General features: G+C 40.0%; 1 protein-coding gene across 1 annotated transcript in view; it reads right to left on the bottom strand.

The window, feature by feature from the left end:
• The window catches only part of TMPRSS7 (transmembrane serine protease 7), a 77,383-nt gene extending 68,461 nt beyond the window's left edge, over positions 1–8,922 (bottom strand). Inside the window, exons 1-2 of the mRNA XM_004373688.1 lie at positions 8,918–8,922; positions 5,974–5,977 (exon numbers count right to left, since the gene is read on the bottom strand). Coding sequence (XP_004373745.1) covers positions 5,974–5,977; positions 8,918–8,921 — 8 coding nt within the window. The 5' untranslated portion in view covers position 8,922. The remainder of the gene's footprint in view (positions 1–5,973; positions 5,978–8,917) is intronic.
• Between the last annotated feature and the right edge of the window lie 17,208 nt (positions 8,923–26,130).

Consider the following 26,130-nt stretch of genomic DNA (forward strand, 5'->3'; position numbering starts at 1 on the left):
GTCATGCCAATTGAGCTAGATGTTCCCTGAGACCATGGTCCCCACAGCCGGGCCAGGGCTTTTTTTGTTGGGAGTTTTTTAATTACCTTTTCAATCTCTTCTTTTGTTATGGGTTTATTTAGTTGTTCTACCTCTGTTTGTGTTAGTTTAGGTAGGTAGAGAGTTTCTAGAAATTTGACCATTTCCTCTAGGTTTTCAATTTGTTGGAGTACAATTTTTTATAGTATTCTGTTATGATTCTTTTAATTTCAGTGGGTCTGTTGTGATATCACCCATCTCATTCCTTATATGGGTTATCTGCTTCCTCTCCTGTTTTTCTTTTGTCAGTTTGGCCAGTGGTTTATCAATTTCGTTGATCTTTTCAAAGAACCAGATTTTGGTCTATGTTAAATCTTTCTATTGTTTTTCTATTCTCTATTTCATTTCATTCTCCCCTAATTCTTATTATTTCCTTTCTCCTGGCACCCGAGGGCTTCTTTTGCTGCTCTCTTTCTACTTGTTCCGGTTGTAGGGTTAATGTTTTGATTATAGCCCTTTCTTCTTTTTGGATGTGTGCATTTATTGCTATAAACCGACCTCTGAGCACTGCTTTTGCTGTGTCCCAAATGTTATGGTAGGATGCTGTTTTCATTCTCATTTGATTCTATGAATTTCTTCATTCCATCCTTAATTTCTTCTCTAACCCAGTAGTTTTTGAGCAAGGCGTTGTTTAGTTTCCATGTGTGTTTGATTTTTTTCCTTGCTTTTTCTGTTGTTGATTTTTACTTTTATGGCTTTATGGTCAGAAAAGATGCTTTGTAATATTTCGATACTTTGGATTTTGTTAAGGCTTACTTTATGGCCTAATATGTGGTCTGTTCTGGAGAATGTTCTATGTGTGTTGAAAAAGAAAGTATACTTGGCTGCTGTTCAGTGGAGTGTTTGGTATATGTCTATGAGATCAAGTTGATTGATTGTAGCATTTAGATCTTTCCTGTCTTTGTTGAGCTTCTTTCTGGATGTTCTGTCCTGCACCAGAAGTGTTGTGTTGAAGTCTTCTACTACTGTTGTGGAGCTGTCTACGTCTCTTTTCAATGCTATTAGAGTTTGTTTTATGTATTTTGGAGCCCTGTCATTGGGTACATAGATATTTATTATAGTTATGTCCTCCTGGTGTATTGACCCTTTAATCATTCTATAGTGTCCTTCCTTATCCTTTGTGGTATATTTTACTTTAAAGTCTATTTTGTCAGAGATTAATATTGCCACTCCTGCTATTTTTGAGTGTTGTTTGCTTGATATATTTTTTTTTCCATCCTTTGAGTTTTAGTTTGTTTGTGTCTTTAAGTCTAAGTTGTGTCTCTTGTAGTCACTGCCTTTATCAAATGTCCTAGTACTTGAGATCTTATAATGTTGTAATTCAGCACTACTTTGTGTCATTTCTTATGTTGTCTTGTTGGTTATTCAGCTTGTCATATGTATCTCCTGTCTCTAACTAAACTCCAAGCTCCTTGAAGACAAGGTCATTGTCTTATTAGCCTCTGAACCTTCAAATTAATAGCTTTGGGGGTAATAGTTGCATCAGGAATTTGTTGGGTCTGAAATTTCATTTTATCCCATTTACAGGCTAGTAAGTTAGCCTGTTACTCTTTCATGGATGCTGGCAGAAGACACAGATTCATGGCTCAGCCAGCAGCATGAGTATCGGCATGCTTGTGTTGGTTCTCTTTGCCTTCGTGCCCCAAGTGGCTGACACAATATGGCCCAGATAGATACTGCATATGCAGTAGACTTGGGTCACAGCTGAGAAACTCTGTGCTGGGAGAGTCCAAAGCAGTAAGCAAGGCTGCTCATTGCCCAGATGGATATATTACCTTGTCCCTCAAGGTTGCTCCCTGCAAACACACCCTGAGAAATGGCCAAAATGGAAAGCAGTCAGGACCTTGCATTTTCTAGGGCTACTGTGACAGTGTACAGCAAACTGAGTGGCTTAAAACAACAGAAATTTATTCTCTCACAGCTCTGGAGGCCAAAAGTCAATTTCAGGGTGTTGGCAGGGTCATGCTCTCTCCGAAGGCTCTAGGAGCAGAGCCTGTCATGTCTCTCTCAGCTTCTGGGAGTCTCGGGCATTCCTTGACTTGTGGCAGCATCAAGCCAGTCTCTGCCCATGGAGAAGAGCACTGCAAAAATCCTGGAGCTGGCTCAGAGTCTGGGGCAGCTGCAATTGCATCCTGACCATCTTATCCATGTGTTATCCTGAAAGCCCTCCATGCTTTCTGACTCCCTCTCCGTCAGTGGTGGGAGTCGGGGGAGGGTGCAGTATGTCTGAGTCAGGGACCGGGAGGAGCCGTTAGCACAGCATCCATGGTCAGCCATATCAACCCCAAGGGGGACCAATGTCCAGACCACAACACTGTCCAGCCATTAGAACAACGTTGGGGGGATGGGGAATGGATAGCTAATGCCTCTTTTCTTTCTGGTTCAGTAGCCCCATTAAAAAGACCTCTTTTCCCTTTTTAAGTGCCTGGTACAAAGAATGCTCAGTTCAGTATGAATATGTGATTTAGCTAAGGGGCCCTTTGGGTAAACTAGTCTAGATGCCATTCTACAACACATACCTAACCAGATAAACCCCGTGTCTTAGTCATCTAGTGCTGCTATAACAGAAATACCACAAGTGGATGTCTTTAACAAACCAAAATTTATTCTCTCACAGTCCAGGAGGCTAGAAGTCCGAATTCAGGGTGCCAGCCCCAGGGGAAGGCTTTGTCTCTCTGTCGGCTCTGGAGGAAGGTCCTTGTCATCAATCATTCCCCGGCTAGGAGCTTCTCAGTGCAAGGACCCCAGGTCCAAAGACACGCTCTGCTTCCAGCTCTTCTTTCTTGGTGGTATGAGGTCCCTCTGTCTCTCTGTTTGCTTCTGTCTTTTATATCTGAAAAGAGATTGACTCAAGACATAACCTAATCTTGTAGATTGAGTCCTGCCTCATTAAGATGGCTGCCTCTAATCCTGCCTGTTTAACATCATAGAGGTAGGATTTACAACACATAGGAAAATCACATTTGATGACAAAATGGTGGACAGTCACTCAATATTGGGAATCATGGCCTAGCCAAGTTGCACAGATTTTGGGGGGACACAATTTAATTCATAACACCCTATAAGGACTCAAATGCCCCAAACCTGTAAACATCACTCTCACAGAAAGCTATGGTATTGAGCTAACACAGCATCTGACTCGTGGTAGGAACTGAATCAGCTCAACATTTGATGAAGGAATGAATATGCTGTACTAAAAAGTATTGACTGGAAATTGTGCAAAGTTCACTGGATTCCAAAGGAATATTTTTAAAAACTAATTTAAAAATCAGATTAATCAGATTGAAAGAATATAATTGGGAAATGACAGAATGATGGAAAATGAGAGCAATTATGGTAGAAAGGATGAAATAAAGCAGATAAATCAAAATGAACTTGGCACAGAGAGGCATGAAGAAAAGGAACAAAAAGGAGAGGAGGAGAAAATGAAGGCAGGAAGAGTAGATTTCAGTGAAATCCTTTGAAATGTGTATTCCACAGCTTGAATCGGCCTGGGGAGCATTTACTTCTCCGCTGGCAGAGTAAAGTCCTGCCCTGCTCTGCAGAGTTAGCTCTTCCACAAACTCATTTCTGTTGTGCTGTTCAATGCTCTGAGCTTCTTTGGAGTTTAGTAGCTTATCACACCAATTTTCCCATAACCAAAAAAAAAATCAATTGCCATCTAGTCAGTTCTGTCTCATGGAGACCTCATGTGCGTCAGAGTAGAACTGAGGCCCACAGGGCATTCAATGGCTGAAGCAGATCACCAGGCCTTTCTTTCAATGCACCTCTGAGTGGACTTGAGCCCTCGCTCTCTCGGTTAGTAGCTGAGTGCTTAACCATTTGCTCCACCCAGGAACTTCAGCTATGTGCATATTCTGGAATCTGAAATAAATACCATTGATCTATTTGCTCATTATCCTAAAGCATCCCCAATTAGAGACCCTAAACACCTTAATGGAATTTACAAATGGTAAACAAGAGAAATGCTCCAGTCTATGTTCTGGTCTGAGTCCCCAGGTGGCTCAAACGGTTAAGTGTTGGATTACTAACTGAAGGATTGGCAGTTCAAACCCATGCAGAAGCACCTCGGAAGAAAGGCCTGGTGATCTGCTCCAAAAGGCCAAACCCTTGAAAACCATGCAGTTCTACTCTGCACACATGGGATCACCCTGAGTTAGAATCAGTTTGACAGCAATTGGTTTGGTTGGTATGTTCTGGACATTTCTGCTAAAAGCTCAGATGCTTGGGGACACAACTAAAATCAAAATAAAATATCAGTGATATGGTAAAATAAACAAAAAAACCCTGCAGTCCCCTACCCAATTTGGAAGTAGAAATTTCAGAATTGAATTAGACTCACTAACAAGTCCTACCACTATTGAGGGAACTTATATAGTACTGGATGAAGCCCTGGTGGCACAGTGGTTAAAGTGCTTGGCAGCTAACTGAAAGGTCAGTGCATCAACTCACCAGCCACTCTCGGGGAGAAAGATGGGGTTATGGGAGTAGATTGTGAGGTCTTTCTCCTGTGGAGCTGCTGGTGGATAAGAACCTGCTAACCTTTCAGATAGCAGCCGAGCACTTAACCATTGCACCACCAGGCCTCTTAAATTTGCTGTAGGGACATTTTTTGCTCCAGCCAACACTTACAATGTCTATGTGTGGTTTCTGTAGCATTCACTACTAAATCATTATTTTTATTCATTTCCACTGGTGTCTCTATGTGATTAAGTCTTCCCCAAAGCTGCAGGCTATCTGAGACAGGTATTTATTTGCAGTCACATTGTTATTGATCCCACCTGAGAATTCTAAAAGATGCTTGGTAACGTTCGCGGGCCTGGCATCAGGATGCAGGGGCCTCCAGTGGAATTTTACTGCCTTTCCCTAAGGCTGAGCGCGTTTGACTGTTTGAAAGTGATTGCTGCCATCCTCCCATTTTCTCTTCAAGCATAAAGGGCACATGTGTGGGTATCTTCACTAAGAGATCATTCAGTGCATCAATTTGCTACAAGGAACCAGGAAGTTTTATCTCCATTGGCATTTTGCACTTCTTTCACTGGCTGAATCTCACTGGAAGTCCTTGATAGCGCCCCCTAGCTGTTAGCCACAGCTGTCAAATCCTCTTACTTGGAGAGAGGCTCTTGAGACTCACTGGTAAAATGGCTCAGTGTCAGCAAACCACTGGAGGATGGCATCTGGCCACAGGGCTAGTATCAGACTGTGAGAATCTTCGTCCTCCACAGCAGCCCAGATCCATGAGGCGTGGTGTGCAGTTAGGGAAGCTCTGCTTCCTGATCCTTGCTGTGATAAATTCTTCACAGTACCCTGACGGTAGTAATGTGTCTGGCATATAGCAGGAGCTCAATAAATCTTGGCTAATGTATTAACTGGAGTCCCTGGGTGGTGCAAATGGCTGACATGCTTGGCTGCTAACCAAAAGATTGGAGATTCAAATCCACCCAAAGGCGTCTCAAAAAAAAGGTCTGGCAATCTACTTCTGAAAAATCAGCCATTGAAAACCCTATGGGGCACAGTTCTCCTCTGACACACAGGGTTGTCATGAGTCGGAGTCCACCCAATAGAAACTGGACTGCTTAACATATCAGTTATTAATTAGTAAAATATATTAATTACTTGCAGCCCTGGTGGTGCAGTGGTTAAGATCTACGGCTGATAACCAAAAGGTCGGCAATTTGAATCCACCAGCTGCTCCTTGGAAACCCCATGGGCCAACTCTACTCTGTCCTATCGGGTCGCTAAGAGTTGGAATTCACTCGATGGCAATGGATTATGAGTTAATGAATATAATATTGCCAAAGCCCCAGTTTCTCCATTCTCATTCTTTTGACTTCTGAGAGGGGTATTAAAGACTGGGATGCTCCTCAGAATTAAATTTTTGCCTGAGGTGGATACTTTACTCACCTTACTATAATCCCAGCCCCAGTTAAAAGGTCCTAAAGAAAAGGAAAGACTTACATAACATTTACACAGCTCCTGGGAAATAACTCCAGTCAAGATGCATGTGTTAAACTTTAAAATGTAAAAAAGATACCTTAAATATTGGTTATTTATATATACATGTATGCTCTGAACTCAGGAAGAAAGTAAATACCCTTTGAGCAGAGACCACAGAATGATGCACACTTGTGCTTTCCTGAATTATTACTGCAGGTAGGCTCTTCACTGTGGTTTCCTGCAGGGAAAGTTCTAGTTGAATGCAGGGATTGTGTCTTCACCTGTGTATCCCCAGTACCTACCACTGTGTCTAGAACATAGAAAGCAGTCTTATGTAACGGAGTTAATAAAGCTTTGGAGTCATATTGTTCAGAGTTCAAATTCCAGTTCTTCCTCTTACTAACTGTGGGACCTTGGGCAATCTTTTAAGTTCTCTAGTCCTCACTTTTTTGATCTGGAAAGGTATGTAAATACAACCTAGTAGGGTTGTTATGAGCATAAAAAGGGCTGGATTACATACAGTGCTTGGCACTTAGTGGGTTCTACTCATTACATATCTTTCAAATGGAATTCTCTAAGGTCATCATTTTGCCCTTTAATTTGTTCTGAAGCAGGATTTCTTCTTAGGCAGATTTTTTCATTTTGCAATCTGTGTGAGCCAAGCTCATCCCTAAGAAGACTGATACAATGTTTTCCCACAGGAGCACTGGTGGCATGGTGGTTAAAGTGCTCAGCTGCTAAACAGAATGTCAGCGGTTTGAACCCACCAGCTGCTCCATGGGAGAAAGATGAGGCAGTCTATTTCTGTAAAGATTACAGCCTTGGAAACCCTATGGGGAAGTGCGATTCTGTCCTACAGGGTCGCTATGAGTTGGAATCAACTTGATGGCAACAGGTTTTTGGTAATGTTCCCCCAAAGAATTATTGATCCCAAGAATATGGGACCAGAATGGCTTTTTAACATTTATCGTACAGAAGGCCATTCAATACCTGTTTCACAAAAAACAAAGGTCAGTAGGACAATATTCACACTAAACTCATTGGAACCATAGTGAGATATATCCTTGCCCTTCAAAATAGCTTTACACTGTCAGCTCAGGGCCATAAAAGTTGACATATTTGTTCTGAGAATATTTTATAGGTTTACAGCCACATTAGCTCTTTGATTTCTCTCAACAGCAAACCAGTTACCCATTTGGCTTTATTTCTTTACCTAATACCTTCAAGTTGAATTCTGAAAGCAATGAATAATTTTTCTTCTGCTCTTGAATTTTGAAATAATTTTTACTAGTTGGACCTTCTATCTTTACCAACCCTGTGTACTTCATAGAGATGTTAATAAGTACAGATTCAGTGTGCTCTATGGAAGAGACGAAACATACTGAGAGACAAGGGGCCCAGGATGTACACTAAGTTCCACTAACATCCTAGCACTAACACAATGTCTTTCAAAAAAATTCAGAATTTTTTAAAAAGTGACAATGCTAATGAGGGTGTAGAGAAATGGTCACACCCATACTTTGCAAGCGAGTCTGTAAATGGTAATATAGATGGCAATTTGTCAAAATATTATTTAAATGTTATTTAAATTATATTATATTAAATTATATTAAATTGTATAAAATGTTATTTAACACCTAGGAAATTATCCTAAGTAAAAATTTATAAAAATAAATGAAGAAGAATATTTCTTGCAGTATTGATATTAGTGGTAAAATTTGGAAACATCCTAAAATTCAACAATAAAGGATTAATTAAATGAATTACGATACATCCTTCTGATGGAAAATTATTCAGTCATTGCCATGTATAAACATGAAAAGATATTCCCAAGGTATTGTATAAAAAAATAAATTACAAAATAATGTATACAACATGAACCTGTTTATATAAAGAAAATCAAATTTGTTGAGTCATAAATTTAATCACACTACAACTCGGATATGAAAGAAAATATAGAGTCTTTATTTCTGTGTAACTGTTCTCCAGAGCTCCCTGTCTTCTGGGTAGAGCGGAAGTTATGAAATTTAGTCCATAGTTTAATATGCAAGGCAATCCTATAATTTAAAATGACCCTTAAGTTTAGTTCTGTGTCTTTGGGATAATTGCTCATCTTCTCAGGTTTCTCTCCCACCCTCTGCACCTCTCCAAGGAGTCTAGTATGCGAGAGACAGTGGACAGTTTCACACGCATGTCTAGCTATGTGAGAGACAGTGGACAGGTTTGCACGCATGTGGAGAGAAGGGGACCATGACCTTGCACTGAGTGGCATCTGCCAAGATGTGTGGGTAGAGCTCTATTCCTGCAAATTCTGCTGGCCTTGCTGCTGGTTCCTGAGGCCAGTGAAGGTCTGGTCTTTCTTCATTGGTTCTTTCAGAATGTTCCTTCCTTGGTGGCCTTTCCATGAGACGGAAATGGACCCAGGAAGATTCCACATTTGCCACTGTCAGTGCTACTTGTTCTGAGGACTTAGCCTTCCTTTGGTTCTCATGGAAGAGCCTAGCCTCAGCCATGCCCTCCCTTCAGCCTCAGTTGCAAGCCACCTGTTTCACTTCTGACTCATCCTACCCTGCTGCCACAGCTGGCTCAGTATCAGTAATACTTGGCTCAGCAGGTGTTCCAAAAAAGTCTCACCGGTTCAGCCTTGACCCTGATCTGCCTGACTATGCAGCTCTGCCACTCTAAATATTTTGGGACCTCCCTGTGTGGAAGCTGGACCATAATGCACGGCTGTCACCTGCTAAATTCTCAAATGTGAATGGGGCAAAACACCCTGTGCCATTAGTGTTCCCTTCAACCTTAACTTAATGTACCTCTCCCTTCTCTGGGGTGGCTGGGACATATGTCTGTCTGCCTCCATCTTCTCCCTCTATTCCCTTCCTTCTCCCTTTTAACCACCAACTCATAAAGGATCAGCATCTTCCTCCTTTCTTGTTGGGACATCCCAAGAGTCAACTTCTCTTGTTTCTGGGAAGACACTTGCTCTCCCCTTCCATGAGGCTATTAAAGTGGAAAGGCTGTAGCAGAACACACCCAGTTTACTGACAAGGAATCATAAAGGTGGAGATAGTTTAAACATTTTACACCAATTACACATGCATTTTGACTGCTGCTTCCATGGGTGTTGATTGTGGATCCAAGTAAAATGAAATCCTTGACAAGTTCAATCTTTTCCCCGTTTATCATGATATTGGTTATTGGTCCAGTTGAAAGGAGTTTTGTTTTCTTTATGTTGAGGTGTAATCCATCCCGAAGGCTATAGTCTTTGATCTTCATCAGTAAGTGCTTCAAGTCCTCTTCACTTTCAGCAACCAAAGTTGTGTCATCTGCATATTGCAGGTTGTTAATTAAACTTCCTCCAATCCTGATGCAGTGTTATTCTTCATATAGTGCAGTTCTCGGATTATTTGCTCAGCATACAGATTGAATAAATCTGACACACATTTTTTCTGATTTTAAACCATGTAGTATTTAAAAGGGAGGATGGTGAGACTTCATCTCACTTACTTTGGACATGTTATCAGGAGGGACCAGTCCCTGGAGAAGAACATCATGCTTGGAAAAGTAGAGGGTCAGTGAAAAAGAGGAAGACCCTTGTCATGGATTGAATTGTGTCCCCCAAAAATATTTGTTAACTTGGCTAGGTCATGATTTCCAGTATTGTGATTGTCCACTATGTTGTCATCTGATATGATTTTCCTATGTGTTATAAATCCTATCTCTATGATGTTAATGAGATAGGATTAGCTACAGTTATGTTAATGAGGCCTGACTCAATCTACAAGATTAGGTTGTGTCATAAAGCAATCTCTTGAGATATAAGAGAGAAGTGAGCAGAGAGACTTGGGGACCTCATACCACCAAGAAACATATCACCAAGGAGAATAGCGGGTCCTTTGGATTCAGGATCCCTGCAGTGAGAAGCTCCTCAACCAGGGAAGATTGATGACAAGGACCTTAGCCCAGAGGCGATGGAGAGAGAAAGCCTCCCCCTGGATCTGGCACCCTGAATTCAGACTTCTAGCCTCCTAAACTGTGAGAGAATAAATTTCTATTTGTTAAAGTCATCCACTTGTGGTATTTCTGTTATAGCAGCACTAGATAACTAAGACAACCCTCAACAAGTTGGATTGACACAGTGACTGCAACAATGGACTCAAGCATAGCTACAATTGTGAGGATGGCGCAGGACCCAGCAGTGTTTCATTCTGTTGTGTTTGGAGTTGCTATGAGTCTGAACAAATTCAACAGCACCTAACAACAACAACACATGCATTTTAATCTTCTAGGATGATATGCTCCAAATTGTGGGCAATGGTTATCCCCAAGGGATGGGATTAAAGAAGGTCTTTCAGTTTCACCAAATTATTTGAATAGTTTACAAAGTTTTATCAAAGGTTAAAAAAAAATCTCTTTTAAAAAGGAAAAATTATCATGCTGGCCTGATGCACAAATATATTGAAGCTAGAGAAGCAGTCATGAAATTAAGCATGCTAAAAGTTAATTAAGGATCCCTGGTGGTGCAATGGTTAAGCACTCAGCTGTTAACTGAAAGGTCAGCAATTTGAACCCTCCAGCGGTTTTGTGGAAGAAAAGACCTGGTGATCTGCTCCCATAAAGATTGCAGCCTAAGAAACCCTATGAAGCAATTCTACTCCATCCTATAGGGTCACTATGAGTCAGAGTTGACTTGATGGCACACAACAAACCCGAAGACCTATATTACTAATAAAGTAGTCACAAGATAAAAAGATAGGTACAAATTAACATCAAGAATCACGAAGTACCTCTGAAGGAGCATTACCTCAGACGTCCACCTGTTATAGACTATGTTATACCTGCTTCTTGCAATACAAGGCAATTTTGACCTAATCATGCACAACAGAAAAAATTGGTGTTCCTAAAAATATTCAAATATCTTTCTTTTGTCTGTTGGATACACTAATAGCAAAGAACTATTTTGACCTGAAAATTTCTGTTTCTATAATTTACAGCATCCAACCGTTTCAGGAGGTAGCATATGATCAGGAACCAATGGTACTGAAGGAAGAAATCCAAGCTGCACTGAAGGCATTGGTGAAAAATAAGTCTCCAGGAATTGACGGAATACCAATTGAGATGTTTCAACAAACAGATGCAGCAGCTGGAAGTGCTCACTCATCTATGCCAAGAAATTTGGAAGACAGCTACCTGGCCAACTGACTGGAAGAGATCCGTATTTATGCCCATTCCCAAGAAAGGTGATCCAATCGAATGCGGAAATTATCGAACAATATCATTAATATCACATGCAATTAAAATTTTGCTAAAGATCATCCAAAAGCAGCTACAGCAGTATATCGACAGGGAACTGCCAGAAATTCAAGCTGGATTCAGACAAGGACATGGAACCAAGGATATCATTGTTGATGTCAGATGGATCTTGGCTGAAAGCAGAGAATACCAGAAAGATGTTTACCTGTGTTTTATTAACTATGCAAAATCATTCTACTGTGTGTATCATAACAAATTATGGATAACATTATGAAGAATGGGAATTCTAGAACACTTAATTGTGCTCATGAGGATCCTATACTTAGATCAAGAGGCAGTCGTTTGAACAGAACAAGGGGATACTGCATGGTTTAAAGTTAGGAAAGGTGTGCGTCAGGATTGTATCATTTCACTGTATCTATTCACTCTGTATGCTGAGCAAATAATCTGAGAAGCCAGACTCTATGAAGAAGAACGGGATATCAGGATTGGAGGAAGACTCATTAACAATCTGCATTACGCTGATGACACCACCTTGCTTGCTGAAAGTGAAGAGGACTTGAAGCACTTACTGATGAAGATCAAAGACTACAGCCTTCAATATGGATTACACCTCAACATAAAGAAAACAAAAATCCTCTCAACTGGACCAATAAGCAATATCATAATAAATGGAGAAAAGATTGAAGTTGTCAAGGATTTCATTTTATTTGGATCCACAATCAACACCCATGGAAGCAGCAGTCAAGAAATCAAAGGACACACTACATTGGGCAAATCTGCTGCAAAAGACCTCTTTACAGTGTTGAAAAGCAAAGATGTCACCTTGACATAAAGTGCACCTCACCCAAGCCATGGTGTTTTCAATCGCTTCATATGCATGTCAAAGCTGGATGATGAATAAAGAAGATCGAAGAAGAATTGATGCCTTTCATTTGTGGTGTTGGCAAAGAATATTGAATATATCATGGACTACCAGAAGGATGAACAAATCTGTCTTGGAAGAAGTAAGACCAGAATGCTCCTTAGAAGCAAGGATGGTAAGACTATGTCTCACATACTTTGGACATGTTATCAGGAGGGATCAGTCCCTGGAAAAGGACATCGTGCTTAGTAAAGTAGAGGGTCAATGAAAAAGAGGAAGACCTTCAACGAGATGGATTGACACAATGGCTGCAACAATAGGCTCAAGCATAGCAGTGATTGTGAGGATGGTGCAGGACTGGGCAGTGTTTCATTCTGTTGTTCATAGGGTTGCTATGAGTCGAAACCGACTGGATGGCACCTAACAACAACAACATAATGTACAGCATATCAGCATCACATGGAGAAAAACTGAGCATCACAGACCTAGAAGAATCCTACCAGAACGGCTTCCTAGCTAGTGGTTTTAATGGTGCAATAAGTGCATCACTGAGAAGACAAAAGTTTTGCATAATGACGATTCGGTTTACTCTTTGTCAGTCACCACTGCCCCAGTTAGAATGAATGCACAGCAGGCTAAGTAAGTTTATGATGTGAGAGAGGAGAAAGGTTACTCTTCATAAAAATAGTGTTGACTAAACTCTGGATCCAATAAAACTATTGAATTATTTCATGGTACTAAAATGGATAAATAAATTATCAAGGGTTGACACCTACCACTTGAAGTGGTTCTTAAACAATGCTTGGGAGCAGAGAATCTCATTCAGGGGATGTAGTGACCTTAATTTTATTAAATCATCTGTACAATGTGAAGGCATTTCCAGGCCCATGTGAGAAATGGCCTAGAATATATGTCATTCAGGAAGCTGACCTTGGATTGTTTCAATGAGAAAATTTAGCCTTCAAAATGTTCAAGGGAATTAGGCATATACCAAGCGACCTGAAAGAATGATGTGCTCATTTCTGCCAATAATACTACCATAATTTAAAGTCTTATCTTTATGCTTTACACTTACCATCAACAATAGTGCTGTAATTTATTATGTCATTAAAACAGTCTATAAATGATAACTAAAATGAGAGAATGCCTGCAAATTGAAATAGATTTTATGAAAGTGAGCTGTTTTTTCCATTGACAAAAGACTCAGAGATATGATGAAAAGTAGAGAACTCTGGCCTAGCCTGTCTGCCTGGAGTCAGACATTTTCTTAACCCATCTCTATGTGTTTGGCTTATCAGAGAGACAGAAATGGGACAAGCACTCACACTGCAGCCATGGGGCAACTCAACAGATGTCATGCCTACAGATGTCACTCACAAAAACAAACCCATTGCTATCGAGTCGACTCCTAAACAACAGAGTAAAACTGTCCCATAAGATTTCCAAGGCTGTAATCTTTATGGGAGCAGACTGCCACATCTTTCTCCCATGGCTACCTGGTGGGTTAGAGCTACCGACCTTTGGGTTAGCAGCCAAGATCTTTAATCACTGCTCTACCAGGGTTTCCTCAGATGTCACTAGCCGTTAGGAAATCTTTATACTTCTGTGATCTACAGGAGCCTTCATCTTGGCTCCTGGATTGAGGTTACAGATGTCTGATGCTGAGATCTGGCTGCATGACCTCATGGCAGACCTACAACTGTCACCATGGAAAGACTTGTACATTCCACATCAAGCTGAGCTCTAACTAAGCCTTTGGCACAAACACTGGTTGAATTTGGCCTTTTAAAAAGTAATGTGGAAACAACTTTTATATCATCCTTTAAGATCTTAACATATAACACTGCCTCTTAGAAGTCTAAGATGGAATGAGAGCCCAAGCCTAAGAACCACAGATGTTTTCCAAATAACTACTCCATTGCTCAGGTCTACTCAGGAAGGATTTTTCTTGAAATTCAAGCACTTTTTTCATTGTTTTTACCCTCCTGGGTCTAGGCAGGTTCAGACTAGAGGTAAAGCAGCCAAACAGCTTCTCATGATGGCACAAAACAGAGGTACCAAAGTCCTGTCTCCTCCACTTAAACTTCCCTGATCATCCCAGGCCAGAGAGCTCCCCTTTCAGAGGGTCTGAGTGAGCATTGCCCTCATTAGGCCCTTAAACTTAAATAGGTAACTAATGATACAGGGAATTGTAGGGTATATTCTGTTTACTCAACTAGACTGTAAATTTATTGAATTAAGAGCCATGCTGTGTATTTCTTTGTAACTCCTAGTTTATAATACATTCAAATGACATATTGCATTGGGAAAATCTGCTGCAAAAGACCTCTTTAAAGTGTTAAAAAGCAAAGATTTCACCTTGAGGACTAAGGTGCTTCTGACCCAAGCCATGGTATTTTCAATTGCCTCATATGCACATGAAGGCTGGACAATGAATTAGGAAGACTAAAGAAGAATTGATGCATTTGAATTATGGTGTTGGTGAAGAATATTGAATATACCATGGACTGCCAGAAGGATGAACAAATCTATCCTGGAAGAAGTATAACCAGAATGCTCCTTAGAAGCAAGGATGGGGAGACTTTGTCATACATACTTTGGACATGTTATCAGGAAAGACTAGTCTCTGGAGAAGGACATCTTGCTTGGTAAGATAGAGGGTCATCGAAAAAAAGAAAGACCTTTGGGGCAGAGCCAACATGACGCTATAGACAGAAGCACCACACTATCCCTCCTCTGCAAAGACCCAAAAAACTAAGTAAAATCAGGGACAAACCTCAATCCTGGAACCCTAAGTATCAAATGAAGAGATCAAGAATTCAACCAAACATCAAATGGAATAAGCAATGACAGAGAACTGAGAGCAAGAAGAGATACAGAGTAGAGGTCCCCTATCAGCTAAGGCAGCTTCACAGAGTTCCCAGCAGGAGACTGAGCACCCAGTAACCATCAATACACACTTTCCCACCCCCTCCCCTTCTTCCTCCTGCTTGGACTCAGCCACTTCATGGCAAGCCACAGTCACTTGGCCAGGGGGGTGCTGGCTCCTTGGATTTCCCCCACCCACATGGACCAGCTCCTTCAGTGTCATTTCTTTTTTCGCTGTTATTGCTTTTTTTCAGCTTCTTTTGGATTTTTCTCTCTCTCTCACCTCCTTCCCTTCCTTTCTCTGGAACATCTGGCTCCATGTGCCATCTCCGCTCCTTCTTGACAGGATGTGAAGCACCGCTCAGCTGGGGAAAAGCTTCCCTGGTCCGCGCCGCCATGCCAGTGGGATCCCTGGGGCCATTTTTTTTTCTTTTTCTTTTTTCCTTTTGTTTTTCTTCATTTCTCAGTTTCTCATCTCTCTCTACTTTCTTTCTTTTCCTGTCTCCTGAATACCTGGTACTGTGTGTCATCTCCATCCCTTCTAGATGGGTTGTGTAGTGCCACTCAGCTCAGGAGCCACTTTCTTGGTCCAGACCACCAAGCCGGTGGGATCCCTGAGGGCATTTCTCTTTTTTCTATTTCTTTTTGTTTTTCTTCATTTTTTGGTTTCTCATCTCTCTCTACTTTCATTCTTTTCCTGCCTCCTGAATACCTGGTGCTATGTGCCATCTCTACCCCTTCTAGACAGGCTGTGCAGTGCTTAGCAGCTTGGGAACCACTTTCCTACTCTGTGCCACCAAGCCAGTGGGCTCCGTTGGGGATTTTTTTTTTTTTTTCTCTTCTTGATTTCTTGTCTCTCTCTACCATCATTCCCTGCTTTTCTCTTAAACACTTGGTGTAGTGTGCCATCTCTGCTCCTTCTAGATGGGCTGTGCAGTGCTGAGCCACTGGGGAGCCACTTCCCTGTTCCGTGCTACTACACCAGTGGGCTCCCTCGGCACATCTTTTTTCTTTTTTCTTTCCCTCTTCTTTTCTCAATTTCTTGTCTCCCTCTACCTTCCTTCCTTACACTTCTCCTGAAAACCAGGCATCATGTGCCATTTCCACTCCTTCTAGATGGGCTGTGCAGCTCTGGGCTTTGGACCCACTTCCAGTGGGGTCCCTTAAGACTTTCTTTTTCTTTCTTCTTTTTTTCTATGTTTCTTGTCTCTCTCTACCTCCCTTCTTTCCTTCCTCCCATCCACCTGGCATCTTTTTTTTCTTGGTTTCTTGTCTCTGTCTACATTTCTTCCATTCCTTTCTTCCAACCACCTAGCTGCATGTGGCTTTCTCTCTTTTTTTTTTTTAAAAAAAAAATCTGGTTTCTTATCTCTCTCTCCCTTCCTTCCTTTCCTTTCTCCTACCCACCTAGCTGCATGTGCCATATCTGTCCCTTCTTGACGGGTTGTGCCTAACAGCCTGGCTACAAAGCCACTCTAATGGCAGGCATCCTCAGTACTTTTTTTTTTATTTTGTCCTCTCTTTATCTCTCCTCTTTCTCTGCTTTCCCACACCCACTTAGCTCCACACATCACAACCTCTCCCTCCCTCCTGTCTGCACCATGCCCTGAGCATCACAGACGTGAGCACCACAGGCACTGTCTACTAGAACCTGCCCTGTACTGACCCGTGGACCCATTCTGTTGGCCCCATTACATGCCACAAACAACCCATTCCAGAACCTCCCCTTCACTGGACCTGCCCAGCTGCACCATAGCTGAACAACTGGCCCTGACCATTGGACAAGATGGTGAGAAGTATCGTGCCAACAGATGTGCAAAAAACAAACAACACCTAGCCCACCTGCTCAGACATAACCAAATAAAACAAAAAAGCAGGGTGAAACAAACAAACCTACAATCAATAAACAAAGAAAATAACTACTGAATGTCCTGAAAACAGCAAAAATATTTTTTAAAAAAAAGGATAGGACAGTTCCAGTAGGCGTCCAAAATAAAACACCAGATGACCTTCCAGTAGAAGAAAAGGCATTGGAACTACCTGATAGGGAATTCAAATCTCTCATATTCAGAGATATGCAAGAGTTGAAGGAAAAAGCAGATTAAAAATGGGGAAAAAATAGACAAAATAACAGAAAAGGCAGACAAAATCATGAAAAAGACAGACAAAACAATGGAAGAATTCAGGAAAATAATACAGGGACAAAATGTCAAAATAAATTCACAACTAGAAATCATAGAAAAACAGCAATTAGAAATCAAAAAAATAAACAACAAGATTTCAGAAATGGACACTGACATACAAGGTCTGAGGAGCAGGTTCGAAAAAATGGAAGACAGGATCAGCAAAAATGAAGACAAATACTTGGATACAACTTTGTTTCAGGAAAAAATCAGAAAAGAATGAAGAGACCCTGAGAATGATGTGGGATACAATCAAAAGCAAATATTTGCAAGTGATTGGAGTTCCAGAGCAGGGGAAGAAAAATGGAAAACACAGAGAGGATCATTGAAGAATTGCTGACAGAAATCTTCCCTAATATCATGAAAGATGAAAAGCTGGCCATACAAGAAGCTCAACAAAATTGACAAACCTCTAGCCAAACTGACAGAAGAAAAACAGGAAAGGATGCAAATAACCCAAATAAGAAATTAAATGGGGGATATTACAACAGACCCAACTGAAATAAAAAAGATCATAACAGAATACTATGAAAAACTATACTCTAACAAATTTAAAAATCTAGAGGAAATGGACAAATGTCTAAAAACACACTACCTAACCAAACTAACACAAAATGATGTTGGAACTCTGAACAGACCCATAACAAGAGAAGAGACTAAAAAGGTAATTTAAAAAAAGAACTCCCAATAAAAAAAGCCCTGGCCCAGATGGCATCACTGGAGAATTCTACAAAACATTCAGAGAAGAGCTTTCACCAGTACTACTCAATTATTTCAGAACTTAGAAAATGAAGGAATACTTCCAAATTCATTCTATGAAGCCAGCATAACCCTGATACCAAAACCAGGCAAACACATCACAAAAAAAGAAAATTAGAGACCAATATCTCTAATTGATATAAATGCAAAAATTCTCAACAAAATTCTAGCCAATAGAATTCACATGATTCATCAAAAAAAATAATACACCAAGACCAAGTGGGATCCATCTCAGGTATGCAAGAATGGTTCAACATTAGAAAATCAATCAATGTAATCCACTACATAAATAAAAGAATCACATGATCATCCCAGTCAACACAGAAAAGGCATTCGACAAAGTCCAACACCCATTCCTGATAAAAACTCTCAATAAAATAGGTACAGAAGGGAAATTCCTCAACATAATAAAGGGCATCTATACAAAACCAACAGCCAACATCATACGTAATGGAGAGAGGCTGAAAACATTCCCCATGAGAACAGGAACAAGACAAGGATGCCCTTTATCACCACTCCTATTTAACATTGTGCTGAAAGTCCTAGCCAGAGCAATAAGGCAAGAAAAAGAAATCAAGGGCATCCAAATTGGTAATGAAGAAGTAAAACTGTACCTATTTGTGGATGATATGATACTATACATAGAAAACCCAAGAGTCCACGAGAAAACACCTGGAATTAATAGAAAGATTCAGCAGAGTAGTAGGATACAAGATAAACATACAAAATCAGTTGAATTCCTATACACCAATAAAGAAAATGAGAAAAAGGAAATCAGGAAAACAATACCATTTATAATAGCCCTTAAAAAACTTAGGAATAAATCTAACCAGGGATGTAAAAGACCTATACAAAGAAAACTACAAAACAAGAAACCAAAAAAGATCTACATAAATGGAAACACATACCATGCTCATGGATAGGTAGAATCAACACTGTGAAAATGTCAATTCTATCCAAAGCAGTCTACAAATACAATGCAATCCCAATCCAAACACCAACAGCATTCTGTAAAGAGATGGAAAAATGAATCATTAACTTTATATGGAAAAGGAAGAAACCTCAGATAAGTAAAGCACTATTGAAGAATAAGAATAAAGTAGGAGGACTCCCACTATCTGACCTCAGAATCTTATATACAGCTACGGTAGTCAAAACAGTCTGTTACTGGTACAACAACAGATACATTGACCAATGGAACAGAATTGAGAACCCAGATGTAAAGCCATCCACCTACGGTCACCTGATCTTCAACAAGGGCCCAAAGTCCATTAAATGGGGAAAAGATAGTCTTTTTAACAAATGGTGCTGGCAAAACTGGATGTCCATCTGCAAATAAATAAAACAGAACCCATACTTCACACTATACACAAAAACTAATTCAAAATGGATCAAAGACTAAATATAAAACCAAAAACCTTAAAGATCATAGAAGAAAAAATAAGATTAACTCTAGACGCCCTAATACACAACATTAACAGGATACAAACCATAACTAACAACACACAAACACCAGACGATAAGTTAGATAACTGGCGTCTTCTAAAAATTAAACGTTTATGCTCATCAAAAGGCTTCATCAAAAGAATAAAAAGAGAATCTACAGACTGGGAAAAAAATTTTTGACTATGACAAATCCAACAAAGGTCTAATCTCTAAATTCTACAAGAAAATCCAAAACCTCTACAACAAAAAGGCAAATAATCCAATTAAAAAATGGGCAAACAAAATGAACAGACACTTCACCAAAGAAGACATTCAAGTGGCTAACAGACACATGAGGTAATGTTCGCGATCACTAGTCATTAGAGAAATGCAAATCAAAACCACGATGAGATACCATCTCACCCTGGCATTACTGGGACGAATCAGAAAATAACAAACGTTGGAGAGGCTACAGGGAGATTGGAACTCTTATGCACTGCTGGTGGGAATGCAAAATGATACAACCATTTTGGAAAATGATATGGCACTTCCTTAGAAAGCTAGAAATAGAAATACCATGTGATCCAGCAATCCCACTCCTAGGAATATATCCTGGAAAAATAAGAGCCCTTATATGAATAGACATATGCACACCCACGTTCATTGCAGCATTGTTCACAATAGCAAAAAGATGGAAACTACCTAGATGCCCATCAACAGATGAATGGATAAACGAAACTATGGTACATACACACAGTGGAGTACTACACAATGATAAAGAACAACGATGAATCTGCAAGGTATCTCACAACATGGATGAATCTGGAGGGCATTATGCTGAGTGAAATAAGTCAATCACAGAAGGGCAAATATTCTATGAGATCACTACTATAAAAACTCATGAAAAGGTTTACACATAAAAAGAAACAATCTTTGATGGTTATGAGGGAGGGTGGTGAGGGAGGGAAAAACACTAACTAGACAATAGATAAATGGTAACCCTGGTGAAGGGTAAGACAGTACACAGTACTGTGGAAGCTAGCACAACTTGTCTAAGGCAAGATCATGGAAGCTTCATAGACACATCCAAACTCCCTGAGACTGAATTACTGGACTGAAGACTGTGGGGATCATTGTCTGGGGGAACATCTAGCTCAATTGGCATAACACAGTTTATAAAGAAAATGTTCTACATTCTACTTTGGTGAGTAGCATCTGGGGTCTTAAAACCTTGTGGCAGCCATCTAAGATACTCTACTGGTCTCAGCCCATCTAGAGCAAGGGAGAATGAAGAAAACTAAAAACACAAGGGAAAGATTAGTCCAAAGGACTAATGGACCACAACTACCACAGCCTCCACCAGACTGAGTCCAGCACAACTAGATAGTTCCCAGCTACTACCACTGACTGCTCTGACAGGGATCACAACAGACGGTGAAAAATATCCAACAAAATTCTAACTCACAAAAAAAGACCAGATTTACTGGCCCAACAAAGACTGGAGAAACCCTGAGAGTATGGTCCCCGGACAACTTTTAGCTCAGTAATGAAGTCACTCCTGAAGTTCACACTTCAGCCAAAGATTAGACAGGCCCATAAAACAAAACAAGTCTAGAGGGACACACCAGCCCAGGGGCAAGGACTAGAAGACAGGAGGGGGACAGGAAAGCTGGTAATGGGGAACCCAAGGTAGAGGGGGACAGGAAAGCTAGTAACAAGGAGCCCAAGGTGGAGAAGGGAAAGTGTTGACATGTCATGCTAACCAATGTCACAAAACAGTATAGGTACTAATTGTTTAATGAGAAGCTAGTTTTTCTGTAAACCTTCATCTAAAGTACATTAATAAAAAAAGAAAAAGAGGAAGACCTTCAACGAGATGGATTGACACAGTGACTGCAACAATGGGCTCAAACATAGCAACTATTGTAAGGATGGTGCCGGCCCAGGCAGTATTTCTTTCTGTTGTACATAGGGTTGCTATGAGTTGGAACTGACTCGACTGCACCCAACAGCAACATAAGACAATTCTTTAAATATATAATAATAAATTAATAAATTCTTGTCGATTCATTGATTGACTGGGATGGTTTTCTAATCATTGTATATCTTCAGCATATAGATGGCTTATTCTGATTACCAGGACAGTTTTTGAATGAATGAATGAATAGACTACTACATAAAGAAATTATCAGTTAATCGTGCCTTAGGAAGAATTAGTGAGAGAGAATTAGCAGAAATATCATATAATAGAAAGGAATGAGCACTGCTCTGAAAGTCTAGGAAATGGATTTAAATCCTACTTCAAAAATTAATTAGCTAAATGATGTTGCATAAACCATTTCATATCTGGTCTTCAGTTTTATTATATATAAAATGCAAGGCTTGGAATAGGTACTCTCTCTATGACTTTTAGAAGGGAGAAAGGTTAGGAATGGAACACAGTTCAAGTTTTACTTGGTATTAAAAAAATGGGTTCCCAAAGAGCCCATTCAATAAAAATAATAATAATAATAATAATAATCCACTCAAATATTGAAAATGGTTCATTCTACATTTATTTTTTTGTGTGTGTGTGTGCCTTAAGTGGAACTTTACAATTCAAGTCAGTTTCTCATACAAAAATTTATAAACACATTGCTATGTAACCCTAGTTGCTCTCCCTATACTGTGACAGCACACTCTTCCTTTCCACTCTGGATTTCCCGTGTCCATTCAACTAGCTGCTGACCCTCTCTGCCTTCTCATCTTGCTTCCGGACAGGAGCTGCCCATTTAGTGTCTTCTATCTTGTTTTTTGATCCACAGGGCAGGTCAGAAGTATGTACTTATCTTTTGCTGATTGAGTGCTGCTTTTCACTTGTTCTGGAGGTGTGAGTAGACTCTCAGCTGCTCAGTCTCTCCTGATGTGGAAAACGCCTCCTGAGCACCACTGCTTGCCTCACCACGCACACCAGCCTATCCAGCCTGAAGGGTGCTGGCTGCCACCAGCACAGTCTGGCAACTCCTCGCTGCTTCCAAACTGTCTCTCCCTCTTCCTGCCACTTAGTCTGATTCTTCAACTTTGCCTTTGATTTTCAGGGCTCCTAGATTGTCATATATAATTGATTCACTTGTTTTTTGGGGTCTCTGTTGTAAAAGGGACCACAGAAAACATCTGACTACTCTGCCATCTTGGCCCTGCCTCCCAGTAGCTCCTTTCTACATACTTTTAAAAATACTTTGGAGTTGGTTACATATTGTTTCATTTAGAATATTTGCACCTATGTTCTCAAGTGAAATGGGTCTATAATTTTCTTATTCTTATTGTGTTTTGGAAACAATGAATTAACCTCATAAAGTGAGCTGGACTCCAAAAATTTGTCTTTTTCTCATAATTTCATAAATTTATCAATATCTCTATATTTCCTCTAAACAAGACAATTTCCTTAGAACACTCTCATCTATACCTGTCTTCCGTGCTTCTTCACATGCACCATATTGGTATTGTCTAGAATTTTAGTTTTGAGTTATTAGGATATACTTTTTATCTCTTTATTTTTTAGTTATTGTTCCCTTAAACAATAAAATTTTCTAACTTATTTACTTACCTTCACTTTCCATACCCCATAGTATCTTCCTGGTAATATATTTTTCTTATCAGAGTGCTTTATCCAATGGTGTTTTCAAAGAGGATCCTTGTGTAGTAAATTGTCTGAGGCCATGCACATCTATTAATTGTTCCATTGTATTGGCCTTCAAAAATCAATTAGCTAGATAGAAAATTCTATGCTCAATGGTTTTTTTCCTTCAGCACATTGAAAGTATTAGTTCCTGCACCCATGGTTACTGCTGAGAAGTCCAGTGATCTACTTTTACCATTTAGACTCTTTGAGAGTTTTCTATTTATTTTCAATATTCATAAATTTCACTATAATATTTTCCAGTGAACAGTTTTATCATTTTTTGCCACTTTATGAGATTTTAAAACCGAGTTCTTCCATCTATTTTTTTTTTTTTTTGTAATCCTGGGAAATTCTCAAAATTGTTTTTTCAAATATTCCCTCCCCTACATTTGTTTTGCCCTATCTTTTGAGATTCCAATGATATGATTGCTGACCCACATAACTTAATATTTCTTTTGTATTTGCTATCTGCTTATGCTTTTTTTTTTTCTTGGCAGAGTGCCTTGTCTTGGTATTCCAACTTACTAATGTGTTCTTTGTATTTATTCTGCCATCAGTCTTTATTTAATTTTTTTAAATTCTATATCTCTAATTGTTTTTCTTCATAATGGATTATCCTTGCTTCATGTTTTCAATGTTTTCTCTTCCCATTTTTAGTTTATTTATTAGGCTAATTTTAAGTGATTCTTCTGTGTGATCCATGAATTCTATTTCATCTGGTGTAGGTTGTCTAGTTTGTCTTTCAATGACAGTATCTGTGCTCCTTGTACCTCTCAGGTCTTCCAGTTGCTTCTTGTAAGCTCACATTTCCCTGGAATTATCTGTTGCCTTGATTGCAAATGCAAAGTGGACAAAAGGACAAAAATCTCAGGTCCTAGCTTGTACAGCTTCTGATGAGTTATGGGAGCTGGAAATATATTGAGGCAGATAGTCTGTGGAATTATAAATTGGACTCTCTCACTTTCTGTTTGCCACTCCCCACCCCAATTCCTGCCCCTAGGTGTTAACCTTAAATTTTTTGACAGCACCATGTTTAAGTTGTAATCACCTGGGGTGGGGGCAGATGGAGTGGATGGGTGGGATAGGGACTGAAGGATGAAATACTCAAGGGCTGGCCAGTCTACCTGTTTTCTTATCACCTGCTTCTTACTCCAGCTGGGACCCGGCACTGCCTTGGATTGAGCAGGCTGCTTCCTGCTGGCTTTGAACTGAAGGTTGTGCTTTTCTGCCTTTTCTGCCTTTTGGTGTCTCAAGCACAGCAATGATGGAGCCAGGGCAGTGTGGAGGACAGAACAGGGCATGGCCTGAAAGCTTTCTCCCAACCTGTTCCCTCTCTGATGGAGGCTATCTCTCATGCTGTCCATCACCAGTCTCCAACAGGAGCCTAACCACCTTCTATCTACCCATGAATTTCCTCCCAATTTTATTTCACTTCTTTGGAATCATCAAACTCCCTCTCTTGCTCTTGTGGCAACTCCAAGATAAGGTTTGAGGAGAGAACCACAGTCGTGATTGTGAGACATGTTTCCAGGAATGGACAATTTACTGGTGGCTTTCAAAGAAGCACTAGGACCCTAGAGAATATATTAAGCCCTTTAGGTCACCTACAGACTAATTTCTTCTACTGTAATCTTTTTCTTTTAATTTTTTTTTTTTTTACATGAAAAGTCTTCTTTAAAAAATCTTATGCTGAACCAAAATATGAAAATAGGTAACACCAGAGTTACCTGTTACTTCTGGTCGAAGCAGGAGTGGGGGAAGTGGTACATGATTCTGTTTCCCAGACCCCTTGTTCCCATGATGATCCCATAGAAAACTCTACAGAAGCCTAGAACTGCAAAGAACACAGTCTGAAAACCACCACCCAAGCAATTTAGGTATTGTAATGTGTATAGTTTCATTTATTTTCTTTTTTCTTGTTAAATAGTAATGCATTACATGGAAAAGGGACCATATTTCCTTTATTACTAAATGCATCACTTTGTTTCTTGTTTCTACTGGTAGGATAGGATAAGAGGAATTGGTGGCACCTAGACTTATTTTACCTCTTAATCTTTCTATGGATGAGAAAATCTTGAAAATCTATCCCATCCTAGCTACAGTTCAATCTTAGGCAATAACCAAGAGTTTTAGCAGTTTAGACCCTAAAAAAACATTTTAGAAGAGTAATCTATATTACTTATATCTCCTGACTGATGAAGAAACTGTATAAATGTCAGCATAGGGCCAGGATCTGGTCTGTAGGGAGGAGATTATTGCTAGAGAAGTGAAAACTGCTCATTCATTCAGCCATCCATCCACCCATCCATTCCATAGACCACCCATCCATCTACACATTCTGTCTATCCAATCCATCAGATTCTTCCTGGGCATCTATGTGAGAGATCCTTAAGAACTGGGGCTTTGTCTTGCTCATTCCTGTGTCCCCTACTGGATCTAACTTATTATGCATAAAGTAGGTACTCAAATCCACCACTCATATACCAGCCCATCTTACGATGGTGACTTGTGTGTTGTTAGGATGCTGGAAGCTATGCCACCAGTATTTCAAATACCAGCAGGGTCATCCACAGTAGACAGATTTTAGTGGAGCTTCCAGACTAAGGCAGACTAGGAAGAAAGACCAGTGGTCTACTTCCAAAAACTAGCCAATGAAAACCCTATGGGTAACAACAGACTATTGTCCAATATAGTGCTGGAAGTCACCCAAAATACACAGTAGCTGCAACAATGAACTTGAGCATACCAATGATAGTGAAGATGGTGCAGGACTAGGCAACGTTTCCTTCTGTTGTACATGGGGTTGCCATGAGCTGGAATTGGTATGATGGCAGCTAACAACAAAACGTATTCAAATAGTTTGTGAGTCAAAGGCCTTGTTCTTGAACTCATAGCCTTAGGCTCTTAGAGTGGGTAAAACTATTCCCAGAGTTTCTATTACAATTACCAAAATGAACATTATAAATGTGCAAGAGCTTCCTCCTAGCTAACCTATATTTCTACAACCATAGCTTAAGCTTATTTACATCTTGCTGGTCTCTTGATCAACAGAGAAAACAGCCTTGCCTGCAAAGTCCCTAAGACAAGAATGAACTTTACAC

Source organism: Trichechus manatus, unplaced genomic scaffold (genome assembly GCF_000243295.1).
Source record: "Trichechus manatus latirostris isolate Lorelei unplaced genomic scaffold, TriManLat1.0 scaffold00026, whole genome shotgun sequence".
Classification (NCBI taxonomy): domain Eukaryota; kingdom Metazoa; phylum Chordata; class Mammalia; order Sirenia; family Trichechidae; genus Trichechus; species Trichechus manatus.